Raw genomic sequence first — 21,946 nt, forward strand, 5'->3', positions numbered from 1 at the left:
TACTGGCTCATGTTTTACTTGTGCCCCACTAAGACATCTAGGTCTCTTAAACACCGAGCTAAGTTTCCCCTGTCCTGTATTTGTGCCTCTGATTCTTTGTTCCTATATGCAGGGCTTTTCATTTGTTTCCATTAAACTTTATATTGTTGGAATGTGTCCACTGCTTGTGCCTGTCAGGATAATCCTAACTCAGTGTTCTGTGTTGACTGTAACCACCCCCCTTCTCCCTGCTTTGTGTCATCTGCCAATTTGATAAGCATCCCTTCTACCTCAGATCATTTATTAAAATATTGAACAGCACAGTATCTGAGAGGCAGCCCTGTGGTACACTACACAATACTTCTGTTCAGGTTGATGTAGCTCCATTTAATATCATTCACTGGGGATGGTTGTTCAATCATCTTTGCTTCCACCTGATAGTAACATCTAGTCTGCACTTTTACATTTTATCTGCAAGGATATCATGGGAGATTTTGTCAAAGGCTTTGCTGAAAATCTAGACACACTGTATTTGCGGCATTTCCACACTAGTCACTCTGTCAGAGGAGGAGATGAGATTAGTCTGGCACAACTTGTTCTTGACAAAGCCATGCTGGCTTTTAGAAATCACCTGATTCTTTTCTTAGGGCTCACAACAGCATCTGAGTTGCTATGAAGTCATAAGGCCAGATGCCTTGTATGGATACCTAATATCACATTCATCTTTTTTATCATGAAAAAGGAAAATTGTCAGTTTTGGTGGTTTGGGGCTTCTCCTGAATGTGTGCTACATTCACCTGAATCAGTACTGGAATCACCACTCCTTGTGGTGATTGTGATAGCCCAACCTCCACCAGTTCAGCATCTTTCACTAACTTGGACATTATGTTAAATTTGTGTTCTAAAGCCCCCAGCCGCAATGGCTGGCACTTCACTTCAGGTGCAGTTCAAGGCCCTGGGTTATAATCTTTTTAAAGTCCTGAAGGTCTTGGGGCCAAGGTACCTTAAACACCACCTTTTCCATATGATTCCATTCCTTAATGTCTTCTGGAGAGACTTCTGAATCTCACTGATTTCTGAGCTGCACTGGTAGGGTTGAATTAGAGGGCCTTCTCCCTGTGGAATGAACACTTTTGTGAGGTAAGACTAGCACCTTCCTTGCCAATATTCTGGTGAAAGTTGAAGACTTTTTAAAAATTTCAGAAGGCCTTCTCTATCCACATTGGTTTTGTTTTTTTCAAACTGCTGTCCTAAATACCCGTGTTTGTTTGTTCTTTCTTTTTAAAATGTTCCTTGTGTGTCTGGCTTTTTACTCCTTTTCTTGCTTCTGTTTTAATTTTTATATGAATAAGGTGTTCTGGCTCCTAGCTATGAGTTACCTTGAGTCCAACCAAGGAGGGCAGGATATAAACTTTTTAAATAAGTAGTTTGGACAAACAACTTTAATTTTTGCATATTAGTTTCATTGACGTAGTTTTGGTTAAGCTGCAAGCCTTGTGTACAGCTATGAGGGAATAAGTCTCATTGAACTCATTAGATTGTGCCATCAGTGCCTTTCCTTTCACATCAATTCCTTTCTGCAAATAGTGTTGCAATATTTGATGTTCCTAAAATTTGACTAAAGCTTGAATAACTACAGGAGTATCTATGTTTTGTGGGTAATTTGTGTTCAATTCAGTGGGATTTGCTTCTGAGTTTATTTGCATGTTAAGTCAGAATAATGTACTAAACTGAAGCGTTAGGCCCAATAATCATGCCATGTAATATTTCCACATTATATATAATATCATAGCCATATTATCATTTCAAAAATCCAATTTGCTAGGCTTCTACAAATCTTATAAGAACATCAGAAGAGCCCCGCTAGATCAGGCCAAAGGCCATCTAGTCCAGCTTCCTATACCTCAGTGGCCCACACAAGACAACAAGAGATCTGCATCTTTTATTTCTAGCTTTAATAGTTTAATCTAATCAAGATGAATTTTGTAAGAAAATTTGTGTAAAAATTGAATTTTTTGTTTTGATTTTTCAAATTTTATTTTTTTTCCAAGGGCATGGATGATTTTAGATCAATACAGAAAGAAGTCAAAGCTCTTCCGTACCAAAGTTTTGTTGGCTCCATTAGGAGATGATTTCCGCTACACAGACAGTACAGAATGGGATCAACAATACCAGAATTATCAGAAGCTTTTTGATTACATGAATTCTCATCCTGAGTTCCATGTTAAGGTAATGCTTTTCCATATTACCAGGTGTTCTCTTATTTCTGTGCTGTAGAGTTTTAAAGTTTTGTACCTTTATCAGTTAGCAATGCATAGTCCATGATTTTAAAAAGAGTGTCTCAAGAAAAATCATACAGTGGGCCTTCCTTATCCGCAAATGTTTCCGGTCATATCCAGGAGGTGTTCTCAGGTGAGGCTGACCATGGCCTTCCCGCACTTCAGAGAGCTCCAGATCATAAATGAAAAGCACTTCTGGTTTGCTGGAGTCCCCCCCCCCCCCATGGATTTCATTATCTATTGAATTCTGTATGGGGGGGCACTCTGGAACAGATCCCCCATGGAGGGCCCACTGTATACTATTGCAAAATTGTATGTTTTGGTGGCTTTCTTACATTTGGTGAAGTTCTTACATAGAACTTCAGAGTATGGATGTGTTCTGATTAGACTCATTTATTTGGAATAACTTAATGTAACTAGGAAAGTCAATTAACATTTTTGAAAATTGCAACTTCCGTTAAACTCCTCTCAGATTTCAAGTTCCCAAAAGAATCTTCATTACTATTTAGGGTTTTTTCCTTTATAAGCCCACATACATTGTATAAAACCACAATAGTTCTAGAGCTGGTTGGATAAGTGCTCTGAAATTGAATAAGGTAAAAATAAGAAACAGATTAGTTTGCATTTTTAATCATTTGTTACTGATTTCATCTACATTTGAAAAAAAATATGGGATATTTGGGAAGAGATTATATTTCTATGTAGCATGCTTGGGAAAGCCTCCAAAATCTATATGTTGAAAGCTGGGGGTAATTAACACATGGCATGTGCCTGTTCATAAATTTGAAAATTCATGGTTTACAGTTTCTGTCTGAAGTTGTCTGGTTGCAAATTTATATTGCTTCTGTTAACTTTTGCCAAAGAGGTGCAGTGAAAATGCACCAATCCATGTCATCTACCCAACTAGGCCCAGGACATAATAAGAATCAAAGGTGGAGGTGAAAGTGGGAAGGCAAGTTGGTATGAAGTGAGGAAGTCGAAAAATGACAATAAAGGCAAAGTGCACAAACTCTTCCATATAAAGTTTGTATGTGAGAAGAAAATATTCTTCACATTTATATACAGTGAAAATAATTTATCGTATTTAAATTTGCTTCAGGCTCGATTTGGGACTTTGTCAGACTATTTTGATACACTGCGTAAAGCTAGTAATCTGGATGAGAAGAAGAGTAATTCAGTATTTCCTGTCTTGAGTGGTGATTTCTTCACATATGCAGATCGAGATCATCATTACTGGAGTGGATATTTTACATCGAGACCGTTCTACAAACGCCTCGATAGAATTCTAGAGTCATATTTAAGGTATTTATTGTATTTAAAGTGATAAATTCTGCTTCAGATAAAGCCTTCTCAGAGCAGTGTAGTCAGGAGAGGGGCTATAGTTCATAGATAGGGCAGCAGCTTTTCATGCAAAAGGTCCCCGGTTCAGTCCTCAACATCTCCAAGATAGGGAAAAGTTCTATCTGAAACTGGAATAGCCACTGCCAGTCAGTGTTGACGTTACTGGGTGAGATGGGCCAGTGCTCTGACTAGGTGTAAGGCAATTCCTTTGTTCAGTTGTACTCTGATGCAACAACATACTGCAGATACTCAAGTATAAGTTGATCTCACAGATAGGTTGAGGGCAGGTTTTGAGCCAAAAATCATGGAATTTTCTGACTCTTGGATAAGTCAGTGGGTTAAATTTAAGGGGGTGTCTGACTATAGTTTAGTCTGATTTTTACCTGAGACCAGATTCTGAAAAATAACATACCAGTAATTGTTACCTAAGAACCGTATAATCTCTAATTTATTAAAAAATAGTAAAAGATAATAATACAGGTGCAACCTATTTATCCAAGGATTTTTTATCTGCAGATTTGTCTCAATGGGGTGGGGGGGGGGGACTGAAGTTGCACACTCCTTTGCCCTGCGCTGGCATCTCACTCCATTTCCAGGTAGCCCAAAACACTGCAAAAGGGCTCCTCACCTCACACAGGCAGGGAAATAGCCCTGGAGCCATGGAAGAGGTTCCCCTTGCAAAGGTACAGTAAGATTCCTGAAGCCCCTGAGCCAGCTGAGGCTGAAGAGGGGAAGGGGGGATGGAAAATCTCTGTAGCTAGAGCACCTGCAGCGCTCTCTCTCTCTCTCTCTCTCATACACACACACACACACACACACACAAGTGCGCGCGCGCTCCATAGCAACAGAGGGGATTGCTTTAAAAAACCTAGGGAGTGTTTGCTGAATTCCCCCCCCCCTTCAGACTGAGATGGTGCAGGCTCTCCATGCTCCAAACTGCGGAAACAAAACAGCCCAGCAAACAAGTCTTCCCAAAGCATGAGATTTAGGCTACAATCCTCTCCACACTTTCCTGGGAGTAAGCCCGATTGACTAGAATGGGGCTTACTTCTGAGTAGAAATGCATAGGATTGGACTCTTAAAAGCACAGCATCCCACCTGTGAAAGAAGCGGGACAGCTGGCAATGGGGAGGGCTGAGTACGGAGTGGAGGAGGGGGAGGCTATTGAGAACTGCTGCCTTAGTTTCCTTCCAGCCCCAAGTGTCAGGCTGCAGTGAATTTGCGTAACTCTATGGAATTTAGCACAACGCGTTTTTTCTTAATCGCACTGGGTCACGGAACAGAACTCAAGCGTATAAATAGGCTCCACCTGTACTAGTATTTATATACCACCTTTCTGCTCATAGGATTACTCCTTTGACTTTATTCAAGGCGGTTCACATAGGCAGGCTATCTCTAAACCCCCGAGGGGATTTTTACAATAACAGGTTTTATCTTTCAAGAACTGAAAAACATTTCAGATGGATCTTTCACGGTCTGGTATCACTTCTGACCAGAAGTTGCCTCCCACGCTGGCTGACAAGCAGCTTCTTCATCTCTCACTTGAAGGGCAGCCAAGACACTTCTTCGCTCACACCAAGGAGTAGGTGGAATAACTCAGCTCAGCTTGTCAGCTGCTTCAAGGTCTCGCCATTCATGGAGCTGCAGGTGGCCCTGTACTAGTGACCTTCAGATGTTACCTTCCAGCTATTTTCAACCACTGTGCCCTGGCACGCTGGTGTGCTGCTAATGGTCCCCAGGTGTGCCGCAGGAATTTGGGAGAGGGTCATTTATCAATAGGACCATTGGGGGATGTGAGCCTCCATTGACAGCACAGTGTACCGTGTCAATTGTCAAAAAGCTGATGGTGTGCCTTGACCATTTTAGTGCCTTGCCAGTGTGCCGCAAGATGAAAAAGGTTGAAAATCACTGCTCTAGACCAAACCTCCTGCCTTCCTGTATCACAAGATCACAATTTTTAGTCATTAACTTTTTAAATTCTGGTCTTCACAACTTTTTTGTAAACATTGCACAGGTCTACAAAATTGTGGGTAAGAAAAGTTTTGTCGAGGAAGGAGCAGCTTTCTTATCTGCTGCTCTCCACGGAATGCGGCTTCAAAGACTCAGCCCACACAAAGAGTACTTTCAGACACAAGTCTTTCATTAGTTCAGTCAGTATTTACAAGATAACAGAAAATAATAGCAGCGTAGCAAAGAAACATAAAATGGCATAGCTTGCCATACACACGATAAATCGGCCTTCCCTGCTTTTCCAGCCTTCCGGCCTTCCCAGCCGTTCCCCCTTCCCCTCGTCCTCCACGTGAGTGCTTTTGCAGGCTTTTTAAAGCACTGAGCGTGAATTAGGAAGGGTGGTGTCTCCTGATGCTGACTCAGTACCTGTTACAATTAGTGAGCTTGTTCACCTGATGCTTGGTGATTCAGCGTTTACATTGCTTAGGCTCTACCTTATCCAGACCAAATTCTTTGGGTTGTTTTTCTAACCCTGACAAGTTTTTCCCAAACTTTATGGTGGCTTGATATGAATTTGGGGTGCTGATTCCAAAAATGGCATCTGTTTTGCCCTATCGCGTCTAGTTTTGAAGATATAGTTAGCCTCATTAATGAATGGTTCAAGTGGCTTCAAGTGAACATAAGAACAGCCCCACTGGATCAGGCCATAGGCCCATCTAGTCCAGCTTCCTGTATCTCACAGCGGCCCACCAAATGCCCCAGGGAGCACACCAGATAACAAGAGACCTCATCCTGGTGCCCTCCCTTGCATCTGGCATTCTGACAAAACCCATTTCTAAAATCAGGAGGTTGCGCATACGCATCATGGCTTGTACCCCGTAATGGATTTCTCCTCCAGAAACTTGTCCAATCCCCTTTTAAAGGCATCTAGGCTTTAAAAGTGGCAGGGAGAACAAGCAAGGGAGCAGCCAGGGAAAGGGCTGATCGCTGCTACATGGGATGAAAAGCAGCAGCGGAGTCAGCTTGGAGCTTGCTCCTGAGTACGACTCAGGCTGCAACCTGATCCTCACTTTCCTGGGAGTAAGCCCCATTGGCTACTATGGGACTTACTTCTGAGTAGACATGTATAGGGTTGGGCACAAAGGCAGTTGTTGCCTGCCTGCATGCTGATTGCCGAACCAGAGAAGCCCAGAGGAACCAGGAAGTGGGAGCGAGTGAGAAGAGGGAGCCAGAAGCGGGCACGCAGGTACTTAGTGAGCGAGTCTGCTGAGGCCCCCAACCAAAGGACTGGCTGGCAGGCTGCCTTAGGCTGGCAGTGAAAAGGGTTCCTGAGAGTCCCTTTTCCTTGCCATTTTGCCTGCAATTCCCCAAAGTGACCCTCCCTGCACTTTGGAACTTTTAGAGGAAGGGCGCTGGGCCACAATACTATCCACACTTACCTGGGAGTAAGCCCTGTTGACTATAATGGGGCTTTCTTCTGAGCAGGCATGCATAGGATTGGGCTCTGGGGGTGCTATCCCATCCACACCTTCCTGGGAGTAAGCCCCATTGACTATAATGGGGCTTACTTCTTAGCAGGCATGCATAGGATTGGGCTTTTGGTTGCACCCCTCAAGGGCAAGCTGCAGCCAAAGTTAACCTTTTCACTCCTCCTGATCAAAAAGCCAGGGCTCAACACTTCCATTTAAATCAAGTAAGCCTAGTTCTTTAGCAGGATCACACTCAACAATTTTGCACCTCATTCCAATTTGCAAATGTTTGGCAGAGGTCTTTCTTTTTTAAACACCATGATGTAATCCTTGTTTCCATTTGAAACAAAGTCCAAGCCTACAATTCAGTCCACCATTACTTAAGAACACCCATGGAAAGCAATGGGTCTAAGTAAATCAAATTGCAACTATGTGTAGCTGCACCTGCTCATTCCTTGTTGCTTGTCTCTCCACTGTGAACACTGTGCACACTCCTACTTATGGGTTATATGTTGTATATTTGGAGCCTCTGGCTTAAAATGCCAGGCACCTTAAAGTAGGGTTTGATTAATGGTTTCTACCAGTACGTTGTTTACAGTGCACTTATTCTGATAGCACAGGCCAACACACTTTTTGCTTCCTTGAACGTTACACCAATTCCTGGGTATATTTGGGGTGCCAATTCCAAAAATGGCATCCGTTTTGCCCTGTCACATCTAATTTTGGAGATATAGTATAGCCTCATCAGTGAATGGTTCAAGCAGCTTCCGTACGAGGCCTACACCATGGCTCAAAGCAGTAACTTCTCTCACACGTGGGCACATAGCTGCTGCCTGCCTCCCCTGATCCCATGGCACACCTGAGACAGTCTCGTGGCACACCAGTGTGCCGCATCACAGGGGTTGAAAACCGCTGCCCTATTGCATATAAATGGGATTTAATTACTTCAAGGCAACTCAGTTCTATAGATGAGGGTGCACACTTTTGTAGCACCTTTGGATTTACCCTAGTGTGAAAACATAATTAGAAACTGAAAGCTAGCTAGGTAGTAGTAGGAATATTGTCATTTCTTTATGGCTTTTTTGTTTTCTAAAGCCTGTCCCTCAGGCTAGTTGCATAATTATTCATCTTCAGACTTTTATAGGAGATTGTCTTAGTACCTATTTTATATAATTGCAATATGATTTTTGAATTGTAATATGCTTTTCAAGGTTTTTTTGAAGGTGCTTTTGTGTAACACCACATTATGTATAGATGGAAGCAGCCTTCTCTTTGACTGGTGTTTGATGTGTGTTTCTGCATTTTTTGGATGCTAACATACTTCCAGAGGGCTATTCCCCTGTAGTATGATGAACCATCAAAACCAGCCAAGAGAGTTGGGATGAGAGCATTAAGTATTACTACATTCCATCACCCCAAGAGGTACTGCCATCAAGAATTCCCTGAACTTGGGAGCCCGTCTTCCTTGGTGAGGCTTACAAGACTTTAGCAACTTGTTCAAAAGCAGAAGATAAAACAGTAGTGAAAATGTTGTGTTAAAATGTTTCTGGATAGTCTCATCATTGTCCCATTGTACTAGGTAAATTGCTATGTGGACTTTTTGTTGAAAGATGGTATATAAAAATTAATGTTAAAAATCCCTTTTCTTTCAGGGCTGCTGAAATCCTTTATTCTTTGTCCCTGGTACAGTCTAAAAAATCTGAGAAAATGACAGTCTTCCCTTCAGTGGACCACTACAGATTACTGACAGAGGCTAGGAGAAACGTGGGACTCTTTCAACATCATGATGCCATCACAGGAACAGCTAAAGATTGGGTAGTTGTAGATTATGGTACTAGGTAAGGCAGCTCAATAGAAACATCTTAAATGTAATGTTTTTATGCTTGAAGAATTAACTACATGGAAGAGGTGGTGTGAGGATAACAGGAAGTAACAGCATCTATCAAGTCATCCTTGAAGACACATTGGCCAGCATTTATACATGGAAGTCTGGAGCTCTGTGCAAACTAAATGTTCCTGAGATTGCCTGAAGAAAAAGAATTAAACCATTTTTTTTACTTCCCTAGAAAATAGGATAGCAAAGAGATTCCTCCATAATGCTTGAGAAGGGGCTTTTAATTACAGTGAGGAACTAGACTAAAATGTTAAAACTGTGAAAGAGGACAGGGGAAAATTGAAAGATTTTCTTTTGGTGTTTCTTAAGATAGGGAACATTTAACTTTTGATGATTCTGAATTGTGTGCATTGCTACTTTAGCATTTCTCCTTCCATTTTTGAAACAACCCCCCCCCCCCCCCCCGGCGAAAAGACTAGCAGCAACATTAGTTCAGATGGTCTTGTGCTGGGCTACAATTTGCAGTTGGGCATCATTCCTATTTATAGTTGCTTACATAAGAAGAGTCCTGCTGGATGAGGCCCAATGGTTATCTAGTCCAGCTCCTGTATGTCACAGCAGCCCACAGGACCACTAGATACTTGCATCTTGCTACATATAATGCATCTGGCATTCTATTTAATGTCACACTCACCCAATGAAGACACCAGATTGTACTTGGGTTTAACTTGTGCTGCTTTATTAAACACAGTGACCAATTTTTAATGCATGAAACCTACTGAACATACTTTCCTTCCCTCACCAGTCTGTGGTAAGTGGAAAAAACTGTCATCCATGGCAGTTCGGATGACAGAACAATTTCCTATCCAGCCCTCATAAATGAGCGACTAGCTAATCTCAAACTATACATACTCATCATGGCTTGTAATCTTTGATGGAGTTTTCCTCCAGAAATTTGTCCAATCCCCTTTTAAAGGCATCTAGGCCAGATGCCATCGCCACATCCTGTGGCAAGGAGGTCCACAGACTAATTACACACTGGGTAAAAAAAAAAATTTTATTTTGTCTGTTCTGACTCTCCCAACATGCAATTTTATTGGATGTCCCCTGGTTCTGTTATATGAGAGGGAGAAGAGCATCCCTCTATCCACTCCATCATTCCCCTGCATAATTTTGTATGTCTCAGTCATGTCTCCCGTCTGGTGCCTCTTTTCTAGACTGAAGAGCCTCAAACGCTGCAGCCTTTCCTCATAAGGGAGGTGCCCCAGCCCAGTAATCATTTTAATGACACTCTTCCGCACCTTTTCTAGTCCCCCTATGTCCTTTTTAAGATGTGGAGACTAGAATGTGCTTGGGTCAGGTTGAAAGTGGGACTCGGGTGACCATTCAAGAATGGCCTCCATAATGTGACCCCTTCTTACTCTTTTTACAGCTATTACTCCAATTACAGTTTGATACAGTGATTAAGACTCAAACCTGTAGACAAATTTCCTATTTTGAAACTTCCATTAAAGTTTGAAGGATGAATTTGATTATCTTAGGTGCCTATTTTGGGCACATTTTAAGATGCAAGTTAAACTTTTGCTGGTTTTATCAATCTGATGTTAGTCTGCACTTAGTAATAAACTACATTCTCCTCTAATCTTTAGTATAAATACAGTGGGTCTGTCATATCTGGGGGTTCAGTTCAGGAACTTAATACCAATAGTAAAATTCACAGATGCTCAAGTTCCTCAATAAAATGGCATGAATCTGTGTTAATTGCATGAATTTGCACACATGGTGTTAATTTATGTAAATTTCCTGAACAGGGTGTGAGGCAAACATGGTAAATGCTGCCGAGAGCTGACGGGGGGGGGGGGCTACAGCAGGGTATATAGAAGTTTTAAAATGTATTTTTGATCGACAGTCGGTCAGATCTGTGGATGCAGAGATTGCGGGTATGGCGGACCTACTTTAATGAATTTCACCTTCCAGTGCTACAATATTTGTTTTATTCACAGGCTTTTCCATTCGTTAATGAACTTGAAGAAAATCATCACAGATTCTGCTCATGTTTTGATTCTAAAGGATCAAGAAACATATACTTACAACCCATCAGCTCCATTCCTTTCCATGGTGAGTTTTCCAGAAGCAGTTCTTATGGTTGTGTTGCCCGTTTTTCAGAAATTTTTCCAGAAGGCCAAGATTTTGTTTGTGAAGATGTCAGATCACATCTAACTTAAACTTTACATGGATTCTGAACTGACCCTGTGGTGGGAAAAGGACCTAATGCTGTATTCATCTTGGCAGAGCATTGTTTCAGTGACCGTCTGCTGATAGTATCTCGTTTTGCACTTTTTAAAACTTGTGAGTCCTTTAGGGATGTAGATCTATCCAATTTTTATATTTTTTGGCCTTGTTAACTGCTGTGAACTTTTGTCAAAACTGGTGAATAAATATTTTTAACAGTAATGCATCTTGGAGAGCATTTGTAATAATTTCATGAAGAGAGAATTTTGAAGAAGGAATGTTAAGTTCTCAGCATAGCTTGTGTTGATCAGCTAATAAGTTATATAATCCACAGCATATTATTCAGTTGTATTGGATAAATGTTGAAGTTTAAGTCATCAGTTGGGACTAGCACAGTGAGCATTGGATATGATCTTCTATATCAGTGGTTCCCAAACTGTGGGTCGGGACCCACTGCTCGGTTGTGACCTGATTTTTGGTTGCCTCAAGCCCTGAAGCTGTTGAAAAATCAGATACTGTAGCTGCTGATTACCCTGCCTCGAGCTCAAATCCTGCAGTTTACAAGCATGTGTAAATAAAGAGAGTTTTTGAGTGTCTTTTTTCTGGTCATTTATTATTTATTTCTAGACCTCCTTTTTAAAAAGCCTGGTAAACCTAGGCAGGTCCTGATAGTGTCATTTTAAAAAGTGGGTCCTGGTGTATTGATATAAGGGGGGACAACCAGGGGAGGGATAGAGATGGGGGTAACAGTAAATGTATGCAGTTGTTTCAGTTACAGAATGGCAACTTAGTGTCAAAGACTTTTGGAAAAAATGAGTTTTGAGATGGGATTTGGTGAATGAGGAAGCATTTTGCAAGTGTGAGGCCATTCCAAGCATGAGGGGCAGCAAAGATTGAGGATGGAGTTGTAATGTTAAAAGAAAATTCTGATGTATATGGAAAAGAATTACTCTCTCCTCTTTAGCACTGTAGACTTCCTGTTACTGAATTTTATTGTTATCTGCAAGTAAATTCATTTTTTTCCATACATTGATAGGATGATGCTCAGTCTGCACAAGATGCTTTGCCCCATAAGACTGTCATAAAACTAAATATTCAGCCAAGGTAAATATTTTATATCTTTAATATTTGAAAATATTTGTAAATATTTGATAAGCGGCAAGTTTGTGTGTATCTTGATGTGTCTCAGGGAGATGTCAGGTCACTTGCTAAAGTGACAAAATCAAAGTAGTATAACTAGAAATAGATTTTGCAACCATATAATGCTTTAAATAGTTCATGAAAATAGAGGAATCTGAGTACAAGTTGATGCTCTTTGAATGAAGAACTGGTAAACTTGTATAAAATCTGGTTGAACAATTCTTAGTTCAAGGACATCTTTGAAGCATGTTGCACAAATGCTTGTGTAAGTTTTCTCCATAGAACTGTTAAAGGTGACTTGTGTAAAGGTGTTCCTTCACTCACAGTGCAATCCTGTGCATGTCTACTCAGAAGTAAGCCTCATTGAGTTTAATGAAGCTTACTCCCAGGTAATTGTATAGGATTGCAGCCTACCTTTTGCATTTTTCTGATAGAATAACCCCAAACTATATATTAAAACACTATTTTTGCCTTAACTTGTATTTGATAGTGTATATTGAACATCCCTGGGCAAATATGAGGACCATACCTCCTCTCAAAGCTTTTGCTACACTAAAAGTCAAATTAGTAATATTACAGTTAAGTAGTACGCTTTTTGTGGCATTTTAAAGTAAGAAAATATTGTGTGTAAACATGTGAGGTTGGTTTTTGGTATAATTTTGCAAGGTAGCAACTGCTTGGTTGTCTATAGTGAAGCTTACAACAACCTGGTACCTCTCTTGGGATCATAATAGACCACCAGTAATGGAGATAGAACCATATGAGAAACCTTCCTTCCCTGTGTACAGCAGAGTAGAGCTATGAAAACTATGTAGATGACAGCTTGTGATGAAACAGTTATGGTTCCTTGTGAAGGATTTTCCTTACAGTTCTGAGATGCTTCAGGTTCCAAGGGAGCTAACCAATCAGAGCCAGTGGGTGGTGCTAAAGAAAATGCCACCAGGTCTGAAGGGACTCTTTCCTGTGCACTTCTGACTAAGCGAGGCAGGGAGAGCCCGCTCTCTGGGGATCAGAGTGGAAGGCAGATTCTGGGTAGAGCCCTCTAGGTACTTAGAAAGGGATTAAGTAATTGACAGGTTATGTTTATGTTGGTCTGTATTCCAGATGCTGGAATCTCTTGGTTACCTCAGCTCAGGCTAGGCTAAGTTGTGATCAAGGTTCTTGGTCTAGAGTCCAGCAGAGCCTACACATGTGAGGCTTTCCTGCAGATCCAGCACCATTTAGGGCTGCAATTTTCAAACTCTCTGGGAGCTTGAAAAGTGCAGTAAGTTCTTGCAAGGGAGGGGAGGGAGGCAGCGGGGGCGGGGGGGAAGGCAGCAACGTGATCATCAGGATCGTGCTGCTCAGGGGGGCTGTAGGGCCTGGGATGCACTCACCAGTCCCTGCAGCATCGTTCTGGGGGTGTGGGGAACCCTGCGTGAGCACCTGTAATGCTCCCCAGCTGGTTTGAATTGAAAGTAGAGCAATTGCGCTCCACTTTAGCAAAACTGGTAGTGGAGCGCAATAGCTCTACTTTCATTTTGAACCAGCTGGGGATCCCTACAGGCACTTGTGCAGGGCTCCCCATACCCCCAGGACGATGCTGCAGGGACTGGTGAGTGCATCCCAGGCCCTGCAGCCCCCCTGAGCAGCACGATCCTGGCAATCGTGTTGCTTCCTTCCCCCCGCCCCCGCTGCCACCCTCCCTCCCTTGCAAGAACTTATTGCAGCCCCCCCCCCCGAGCAGCGCAATCCTGGGGATCGTATTGCTGCCTTGCCCCCTGTCTCCACCCCCACCCCTTAAGCGGGCAGAAGGCAGGACCCTCAGGCTGGGGCATTGCGACACCCCGGTCTGAATACCACTGATTTAGGGGATGTTTACCTGTGAGCAAACAAGCCTATTTATATTTTTTCTCAACTGTTAACCTTTCTATTAATAAAACCTCTTTGTTTAAAGCCTCTGCTGTGTTCTGGGATTAGTGGATTTGTCGGCCTCCCTGCTCTAAAGTACTACTGTCAGAGTGAGGGCAATAAAAACCATGAATACTATTATTGGGGAAGGGCTTTGCCCAGGGAACCCTTCTGAAACCAGATGACTTGGACTGGTGGCAGTGGACTAAAACTACCCATTCTTCTTCCACTAAGCTGCATGTCCAAACCATGTCTAAGAGTGGGGAATGGGAAGGGAGTGAGTGCCTGGCACTAGGCGCTACTGCCCTGGATCTGTGAGTGGTTGCTTGAAGCTTTCCCTTCCTCTTCATGACACACGTATCATTTAGGAACCGGAGGCAGGGATAAAATTCTTGTGTGCACAACTTGAACAGCATTGTTCATAGTACTCATTGTGCAGATAACAGTGCTTTGGAGATTGCTCATGTCTCATTTCTAGGCAATAGAGGTTTGAAACATGGGTCTGGTTTTGCTGTCCAACTGGATCTGAGATGAGCACAATTGTTTGGTTCAATTGGGGTGTCAACCAGTGGCAGTTTTAACAGAGTGGGAGAAGGGACAATGAGCTGCCTTAGTGTCTAATGCAGGGGTGTCCAGACCCCTGCCCGGGGGCCAAATCTGGCTCTCAGGAGAATTTTATATAGCGCCCAGTTTCCCCAGCCTCTCAGCCTAAAAATAACTCAAAAGATGCACTTCTGGATTCCAAATGTAATGGCAATGTAATGGAAAGAAATTATTCCATTCCATTGCATTACATTCAGCACCTCTAGTGGCAGAATGAGATATATACGGCTGCTGAAAGACTTGGAATATAAGGGTCGAGGCTCATTATTCGCGTGGGTTCCGTTCCAAGAACTCACGTGCATGGCAAAAAAACACACTATAGCAAATCTAAAAAACAAAGTCTCTTTCCTCCAGTGATTTAAAAACAGCCTTGCTGACCTTTTGAAATGTACACAGAGTCTCTCCCCAGGAGCTTAGGCTTCACTAGGAGGCAGCAGTCCCTCCCTTCACCAGGAGCCCCAGTAAGGGGGAAAAGAATGCAGAAGGTGATAATCGCTGCCATTTAGCCTTCTTTCATGTGCTCAGGGGGAAGGGAGGAGTGAAGCTTGCAGAGAGAGTGATGGATTGTCAGTCAGCTGCCCTCTCTGGCATCAGCTTTGAGATAGAAAAATATGTGGATACTTAGGCTATACCTGTAATCACTTCTATGACTGTCTCTCTGCAACAATAAAAAGCAGTTTTTTAAACTGTGATTTTAAAGGGGTTACAAGCCATGATGTACAAGCTGTGAAGCTAAGGAGTTACGGGTTACAAGCCATGATGTGTATGTGCAACCTCCTGATTTTAGAAATGGGCTATGTCAGAATGCCAGATGCAAGAGAGGGCACCAGGATGCACGTCTCTTGTTATCTGGTGTGCTCCCTGGGGCATTTGGTGTGGCCGCTGTGAGATACTGGAAGCTGGACTAGATGGGCCTATGGCCTGATCCAGTGGGGCTGTTCTTATGTTCTTAAAGGGATGCATTTTTTCCCTTCTCCAGGGATCAGCGCATTCCTTCTCATCTGCAGTGGCCATTCGTGTTGAGTCAAATCTGTGTATAAAAAATCAGTGTATAGTAAGACTGGACCTTTAATGTTCATTAAACTTAAAACCAAGCAGAAATGAGACAAAAGTTTGATTTACATCGTAGGTTGGTTGATGCTTTTTCAAAATTCATTCAACACTTTTCCTGTGCAAGTCGGTTTTGCCCTCTGTTCCCCACCTTCTTCCATTTCCACCTACATATTGTATTCAGTCAAATACTCAGCACATCAGTCCTCCATGTATTCATTTATTTATTTTTCCAACCCTTGGCCCTGTTTTATACATGATGTGGCCCTCATGCGAAAAGTTTGAAGACTGCTGGTCTAATGCATGAAGCTTTATATTCATGCAATATAATTGCATGAGTCAGCATAGAATACAAGGATTTGTCTCTTTTTCTGTTCACAGATTTCCAAGGTAGTTTTGCATAACTCTCATAGGCTATAAACAGCAAGACATTTGCGGTACTGTATTTGAGAATTATGGGTTGTGACTATAGTCTCTTTGTGGTTATTTCTCAAAGATAAATATTTAGAAATGTTCTTTCTTACAGAACAGTATTGCTAAACACACCAAAACTGTAAGCAACTTGAAAATTATGATCATTGAGAGAATATGGCTGTTATTACAAAGACAGATAAACCTAGTTTTGAAACAGATTGTATTATGCCATTTCCTTAGCATCCATTCACAAAAAATACTAAATAAAACCATGATCTAATTATCTCCAGTGAATAGTGATGTAAGGTATCTGTTCCCTTATTACCATGCTCATACCCACAGAGAGCAATGATGCATATGGAGAAAGTCTCAGCATATTGGGCATTTTTGTCTGCCTGATGGGTTGTCTGCCTACTGTGCCTCTTGAATGTTAGTTTTGCCCTCCTTCAATTGGTTTTATTTTGTTTGTTTTTGGTTTACTCATTGTTTTTATAAATTGTATTTTTTTTTCTTGTGTAAATTGTGAGCCACCTTGGACATCTGCTCCAGCAGAGAAAAGATGGGTTAAAAATCTTTTAAATAATTTTTTTTTTTAAAGATGGATAGTCTACATCTGATAAGATTCAAAGATTCCATCAACATTTTCAGGTTTTGGTTTAAAATTTTCTGTATGCTTTTGACTGACCACTATGGAATTCACAATAGAATAAAATCCTACTGGAAAACGCACACGCATGTGTGCACACTAGCTCATACTCAAGCACACTGCTTAGAAAAAAAGTTTTGTAAATATGTTAAGCACTTTCTGACACTTCATAAGTTCTGAATCAGCACAGTAATCTCTCAAGATAGGGTATTACCATATGAAAGATGGAGAATTGAGGGTGGAAATGAACTGCTTATATATGGGTACTGTAGCAAGTATGGGATTGTAGTTAAAATACTGGATTGTGGAAACCTGTGCTCCATCCCTGCTCATCTTTGAAGCTTATTGGGTGATCTTGGACTAGTCATTGTTTCTCAGTCTCTTTCTTGGGTAGTTAGGATAAAATGAGCAAGAGAGAACCATTGTACACAGTCCTTAAGAGGAATAGTAGGATATAAATGTAAGCCAGTGCATTCTTGGCTGAGCTGAGATCAGTACCAAAGGTTTCCATTTCATGAATCGCACACTTGCTCACTATCTTGTGCTTCCCTCCCATTCATTTGGCATAAGACTCAAAGAACCCTTCTCTTACCTTTCATGAACATTCTTCCAATGTTTTTTTTTTTGCTTTGATACAACTTGCAGAACTGTGTTGAGTCATTGTTTAGACTTTCTGTTTTTCAGACAGCAATTTTTTTTTTCTGTTGAATTGAGCTGTAGTGAGCAGAGAGCAGTGTTGGGAAAACCCAGTGTGGCTTGAGTCGAGTCACTGCCCCACATGACTCAACTCAAAAGTCATAAAGAGGGCACTTTCCTTTATGGAAAAGTCACCCTTTAATGACTTTAATGGACTCTAGTCGAGTCGCCCCCCACCTTTAGAAAGCCCCTGCTTAAAAAGTGGGGAAAATAGGGCTGCTGCCAAGGTGTGTGTGTTGGAGCTCCCTTTGAACACTCCTCTGCTGTCAGTGCTCATCTGTAAAGAGGGCAGGAGGGGTGGGAGGGAGTGAGAGAGCTGGGATAGAAGTGGCAAGAGGGAGAAGGGTCATGAGCAGCAGCTGCAAGTTTTACCAGGATGACCTGATCCTGCAGCTCTACTCAAAAGTAGTCCCACTGTAGCTGGTCATTCAGTGGGGCTTCCTTTCCCAAGTAACAGAGCCTTGCTTGTAAAGTGTGACTGCCCCCTTTAAAAAGCCAGACATGGAAGAAATGGGGCTGCTGCTGGGGTTTGTTTCAGAGTTTACTCATTCCCCTGCTGCCCCCTTCCATCTGTAAGAGGTTGGGAGGGACTGAGAGCTAGGACAGAAGTCATGAGAGGGAGGAGACTCACAAGCAGCAGCTGGGAGGCTTACCAGGATGACCTGATCCTTGGCAGCCCTACTCACAAGTAGTCCCACTAGCCATTCATTCAGTGAGGGTTGCTCTTCCTCCTGCCCTCCCTCAGCCAATGGAAATATGAGATTGCCCATCCTTTGTCTGATAATCCATTCCTTCTTTCCTATCAGATGGGAAAAGAGAGCCTAGTCCTCCCCCTCCTGCTCGCATTAACCCTTTCCTGCCTCCTGGCTGGAACTCCCTGCTGCTCACCATCGGAATGTTTGCCTCACAAGGTTTTTCACATGGCGAAAACAGTAAACAGGCACAGGCAGACTTGAGTCAGCATGCATGGGGGTGAGTGCCAAGTCAGGGATCAAGTCTTCCACACATGTGACTAATAAGTTGCTGAGTCACCCAAAATAACTCATTTTCGCAACTCGAGTTTGAGTTACTGACTCGAGTTCTCAACACTGGCAAAGGGTATCTCCATAGGATGCGCTGATGAAAGGTGTCGTAATAGGTAGAACAAGAGGGCTCCTGCAAAAGAATGTTACATATGGACATCTCCCTTGGAATAAATCCCATTGAATTTCATGGGGCTTAGACTATAATGCTGCAGCATGTACTCACCATGTTTCCAGTCTTCCTGGCTGCTTTTTTCTTGCTCTAATCCCCCCCCCCAACCAAGTGTCCTATGCATTTCAGTATTCCTCAAAATAAAAAATTTTCTTCTGTCTGGCTCTGCTTTGTTTCTGTGCAGGAAATCTGTTCAAAGCACTGTTAAGCCTCCCTTGGAATCTAGACTCCAACCCTTAGAGTCTCCCAAACAAACATTTTAGGACGTTTTCCCTATTGGGGGATTTCTGTTTTTTCTGCAAACCTTCAAAGTTCAGGGAATGTCCAGAAACCTCTATCATTTTTGTGAATGGAACCATTTTGCCTACATTCTCATTGGCACCAAGACCTGAGTTACTAGAATAAGAATAGAGTTTTCATTTCTTGCAATATATGCAATATATTTTATATATGCAATATTTGCCAATATTCTGCTTTTCAAATTCTAACTAGAAGAAGTTGAGTAAAATCCTCTAATACTTCAATCGGCATTGGTGATTTTCTCAGCAATTGTAATATAATTTGTGATGTAGAGAAGAGTGTTTTTCCATGGCTTTGAGATGCATCAATAATGGAGCATAACAATTTCTTAGAACCAGAAATCTCAGCCTAAAAAATTGCCTTGTTGTATTATAGCCTTTATATTTTATAGATTTTGCTGGATAATTGGACTAAACTGCAATGTCTACTTCAGTTTCCTGTCCTCCATAGTGACCAGACTAGGATGTTTCAAGAAACAGAACTGAATCCAGTAAATTTTCTGCTCTGCTGTTTAGTTGGGGATCCCTAAAACATCCTCCTAGTTATTGTTGTTCATATCATGTCTCATGTAATTTGGGGAGGGAGAAAGGTAGGTCAGCTGTTCATATTAGTTACATTGTATACCATCTGAGTCCTGTATTTATATAAACTTTCCATTCCTTTTCCGCAAGCATAATTTTTTTCCATGTATAATCCTCTTTGATATGTTTCCAATTCTGCCGCATAGTAGTTGAGATATTTTGAACATACATACATAACTCAGTGTGGGACTATACTGTAGATAGAAGGGTGTTAATGTGTTTCACACTACCTAATATGGTGCATATCTGGAGGGTCAGAGGCCAGATAGTTTTTCCTGAATAGCAGCTGCCTGTGGACAGCTGGGCAACATGATTTGTGCTTCCCCAACACCAGACTGAGTGCTATATCCCATTGGACACTGGCAGTGCTACTTGACTTTACACATCATAAATAGAAGCAAAGTACAAAAAGCAAAGTGCACAAAGTGTTCAGAGGGTAGAATAAACTCAGATACCATATTAGTCTCCTCTGATAATGGTAATGAAGAGTTTAAAAAAAGAGAGAATTCTTATAGTGTAACAAGATAGTGTTAAGTGGGTTAAGGTCACCTTTGATCATTGCCTAATCAAGATAATTCTGCTGCATGCTTTTTGGCCCCTGTGAAACACTGGGGGTCACTGTCCTTGTGAGGGAGGAAGACATTCATACTTGTACAGCTGCTCCAGGGGTAGAAGAAGGTAAACCAGTGAATCCACCCAAAGACCTTCACATCAGACCATTATACTCTTAGAAAGCAAGAGACACAAAATACTCCTTAAGGATGGAAATGATCACACATTCTTTCCTCAGTTCCCAGAATTCTATGCTGTTACCTCAGCCAAAGGCTTCCATGTCTGTAAAGGAGTATGGGAGCAGTCCGAGGAAGAAAGTTTTTAGCTACAAATTGACTGAGTAGGCCACTTCCTCTTCTCCCATCCCATGACTGTTTCTCAAGGCAATGGAGATCATACAATACAAATGTACAGCCCATCCTCTTCAAAGAAGATCTCAAAATCCATGTGAATTGCTTCTGCCTTTCCTGCATCTCCCCTCTCCGCTCCACTGGTCCCCATTGCAGCCTACTTCAATGACACCCTTTCAAGGCTATGTAAGAGTGCTTTGCATAATAATTTCTGCAGTAAATTTGGCCAGCATCCAGAAGCCATCATTCAGTATCTGATGACCTCAAAAGTACATGTACCAGTCTCTATTCTGATCTCCAAGGCACTGCTCCTGACAGAATGACCATGACAAATTCCACAAGCAACAGAAACTTGTGTGATCATACTTGTACCAAGATGATGTCCTTGGTTCTCAGATTTCTTGAGCTGAATTCTGATTTCATAAGTATTTATGCAAATCCTCACCTTCTGACTCAAGGTCACTTCGTACATAGAACATGGAGTTCTTATTCATTTTAAGATTTCCATTCCACTTTTCCTTCCAAAAAGAGGTCCAAAGCAACTAACAGAAAATACGAGTACTTGAACAAAATCTATGTTTCTGATCTGGAAATGGGATCAGGAGTGAATTACGGAATAGAGAATAAAAACATACATAATTTACATTGTAAGTAAAATGCATTTTAGTTCTTGGTGAAATTATAGGTACTAGTTGGACATGAACATGCTACATTCAGTTTTCATGATAAAGGATTTAAATATATAACAGTTTTCATTTGGAAGTGTTCAAATTTTTTTTGGTTTGGATATTTTATGTATAGAAAGAACGGCAAGGACAAGTTGTGCTCGACTAGGAGGCTGATTCTGAATTTGTATGTGTAATCCTGAAAGTTGAATATTTCTGGATGAGCACATGATAGGGAACATTTTTGGAAAAAAGCATGAGGTTCTAGTCCCACAACAGACAGGAGTCATGCATTACATATGCTAGGTCAAGGGTTCCTAAGCCATTTCTGCCCACCATTGCTTATACACAACAGGGTGTGTACACCTGTGGGCTGGGCAGAAATGGGTTAAACTGATGGGTTGTGACCCATCAACCAGGGAAGCCATGCTTCTGTCCCCTTAAGGGACAGGGACGGGGGATAGCAATGCACCAGGATTGTGTCACAGGTGGGGTGAAAAACGCTTTTTCACACTTACCAAAAGCCAGTGGTGCCTTCTGGAGGGGGGTGCAGGGAACCGCAGAGGTATCTGCAGGTCTCCCTGCACCCCCCACAAAACCCCTTTTTGTACCAGCAGCTGCGTGATCCTAGTGATCACTTTGCTGCCTTTGCCCCTCCCCCGCACACACTTACTTCAGTTCTCAAATACCCAAAGCACTACTGTACTAAGTTAAGAACTCTCTTCTATGAAGCACTTATTGAGATTTTGCTGCCACTTTCAATAATAAATTTAGTGCATTT

The 21,946-nt window shown here is 41.9% G+C and overlaps 1 protein-coding gene across 1 annotated transcript in view; it reads left to right on the top strand.

Moving 5' to 3' along the window:
* MAN2A1 (mannosidase alpha class 2A member 1) overlaps positions 1–21,946 on the top strand; it is a 78,867-nt gene that overhangs the window by 33,295 nt on the left and 23,626 nt on the right. Inside the window, exons 8-12 of the mRNA XM_066615714.1 lie at positions 2,031–2,208; positions 3,358–3,560; positions 8,671–8,856; positions 10,856–10,970; positions 12,121–12,188. Coding sequence (XP_066471811.1) covers positions 2,031–2,208; positions 3,358–3,560; positions 8,671–8,856; positions 10,856–10,970; positions 12,121–12,188 — 750 coding nt within the window. The remainder of the gene's footprint in view (positions 1–2,030; positions 2,209–3,357; positions 3,561–8,670; positions 8,857–10,855; positions 10,971–12,120; positions 12,189–21,946) is intronic.

This window comes from Tiliqua scincoides, chromosome 2, assembly GCF_035046505.1.
Source record: "Tiliqua scincoides isolate rTilSci1 chromosome 2, rTilSci1.hap2, whole genome shotgun sequence".
NCBI lineage: Eukaryota > Metazoa > Chordata > Lepidosauria > Squamata > Scincidae > Tiliqua > Tiliqua scincoides.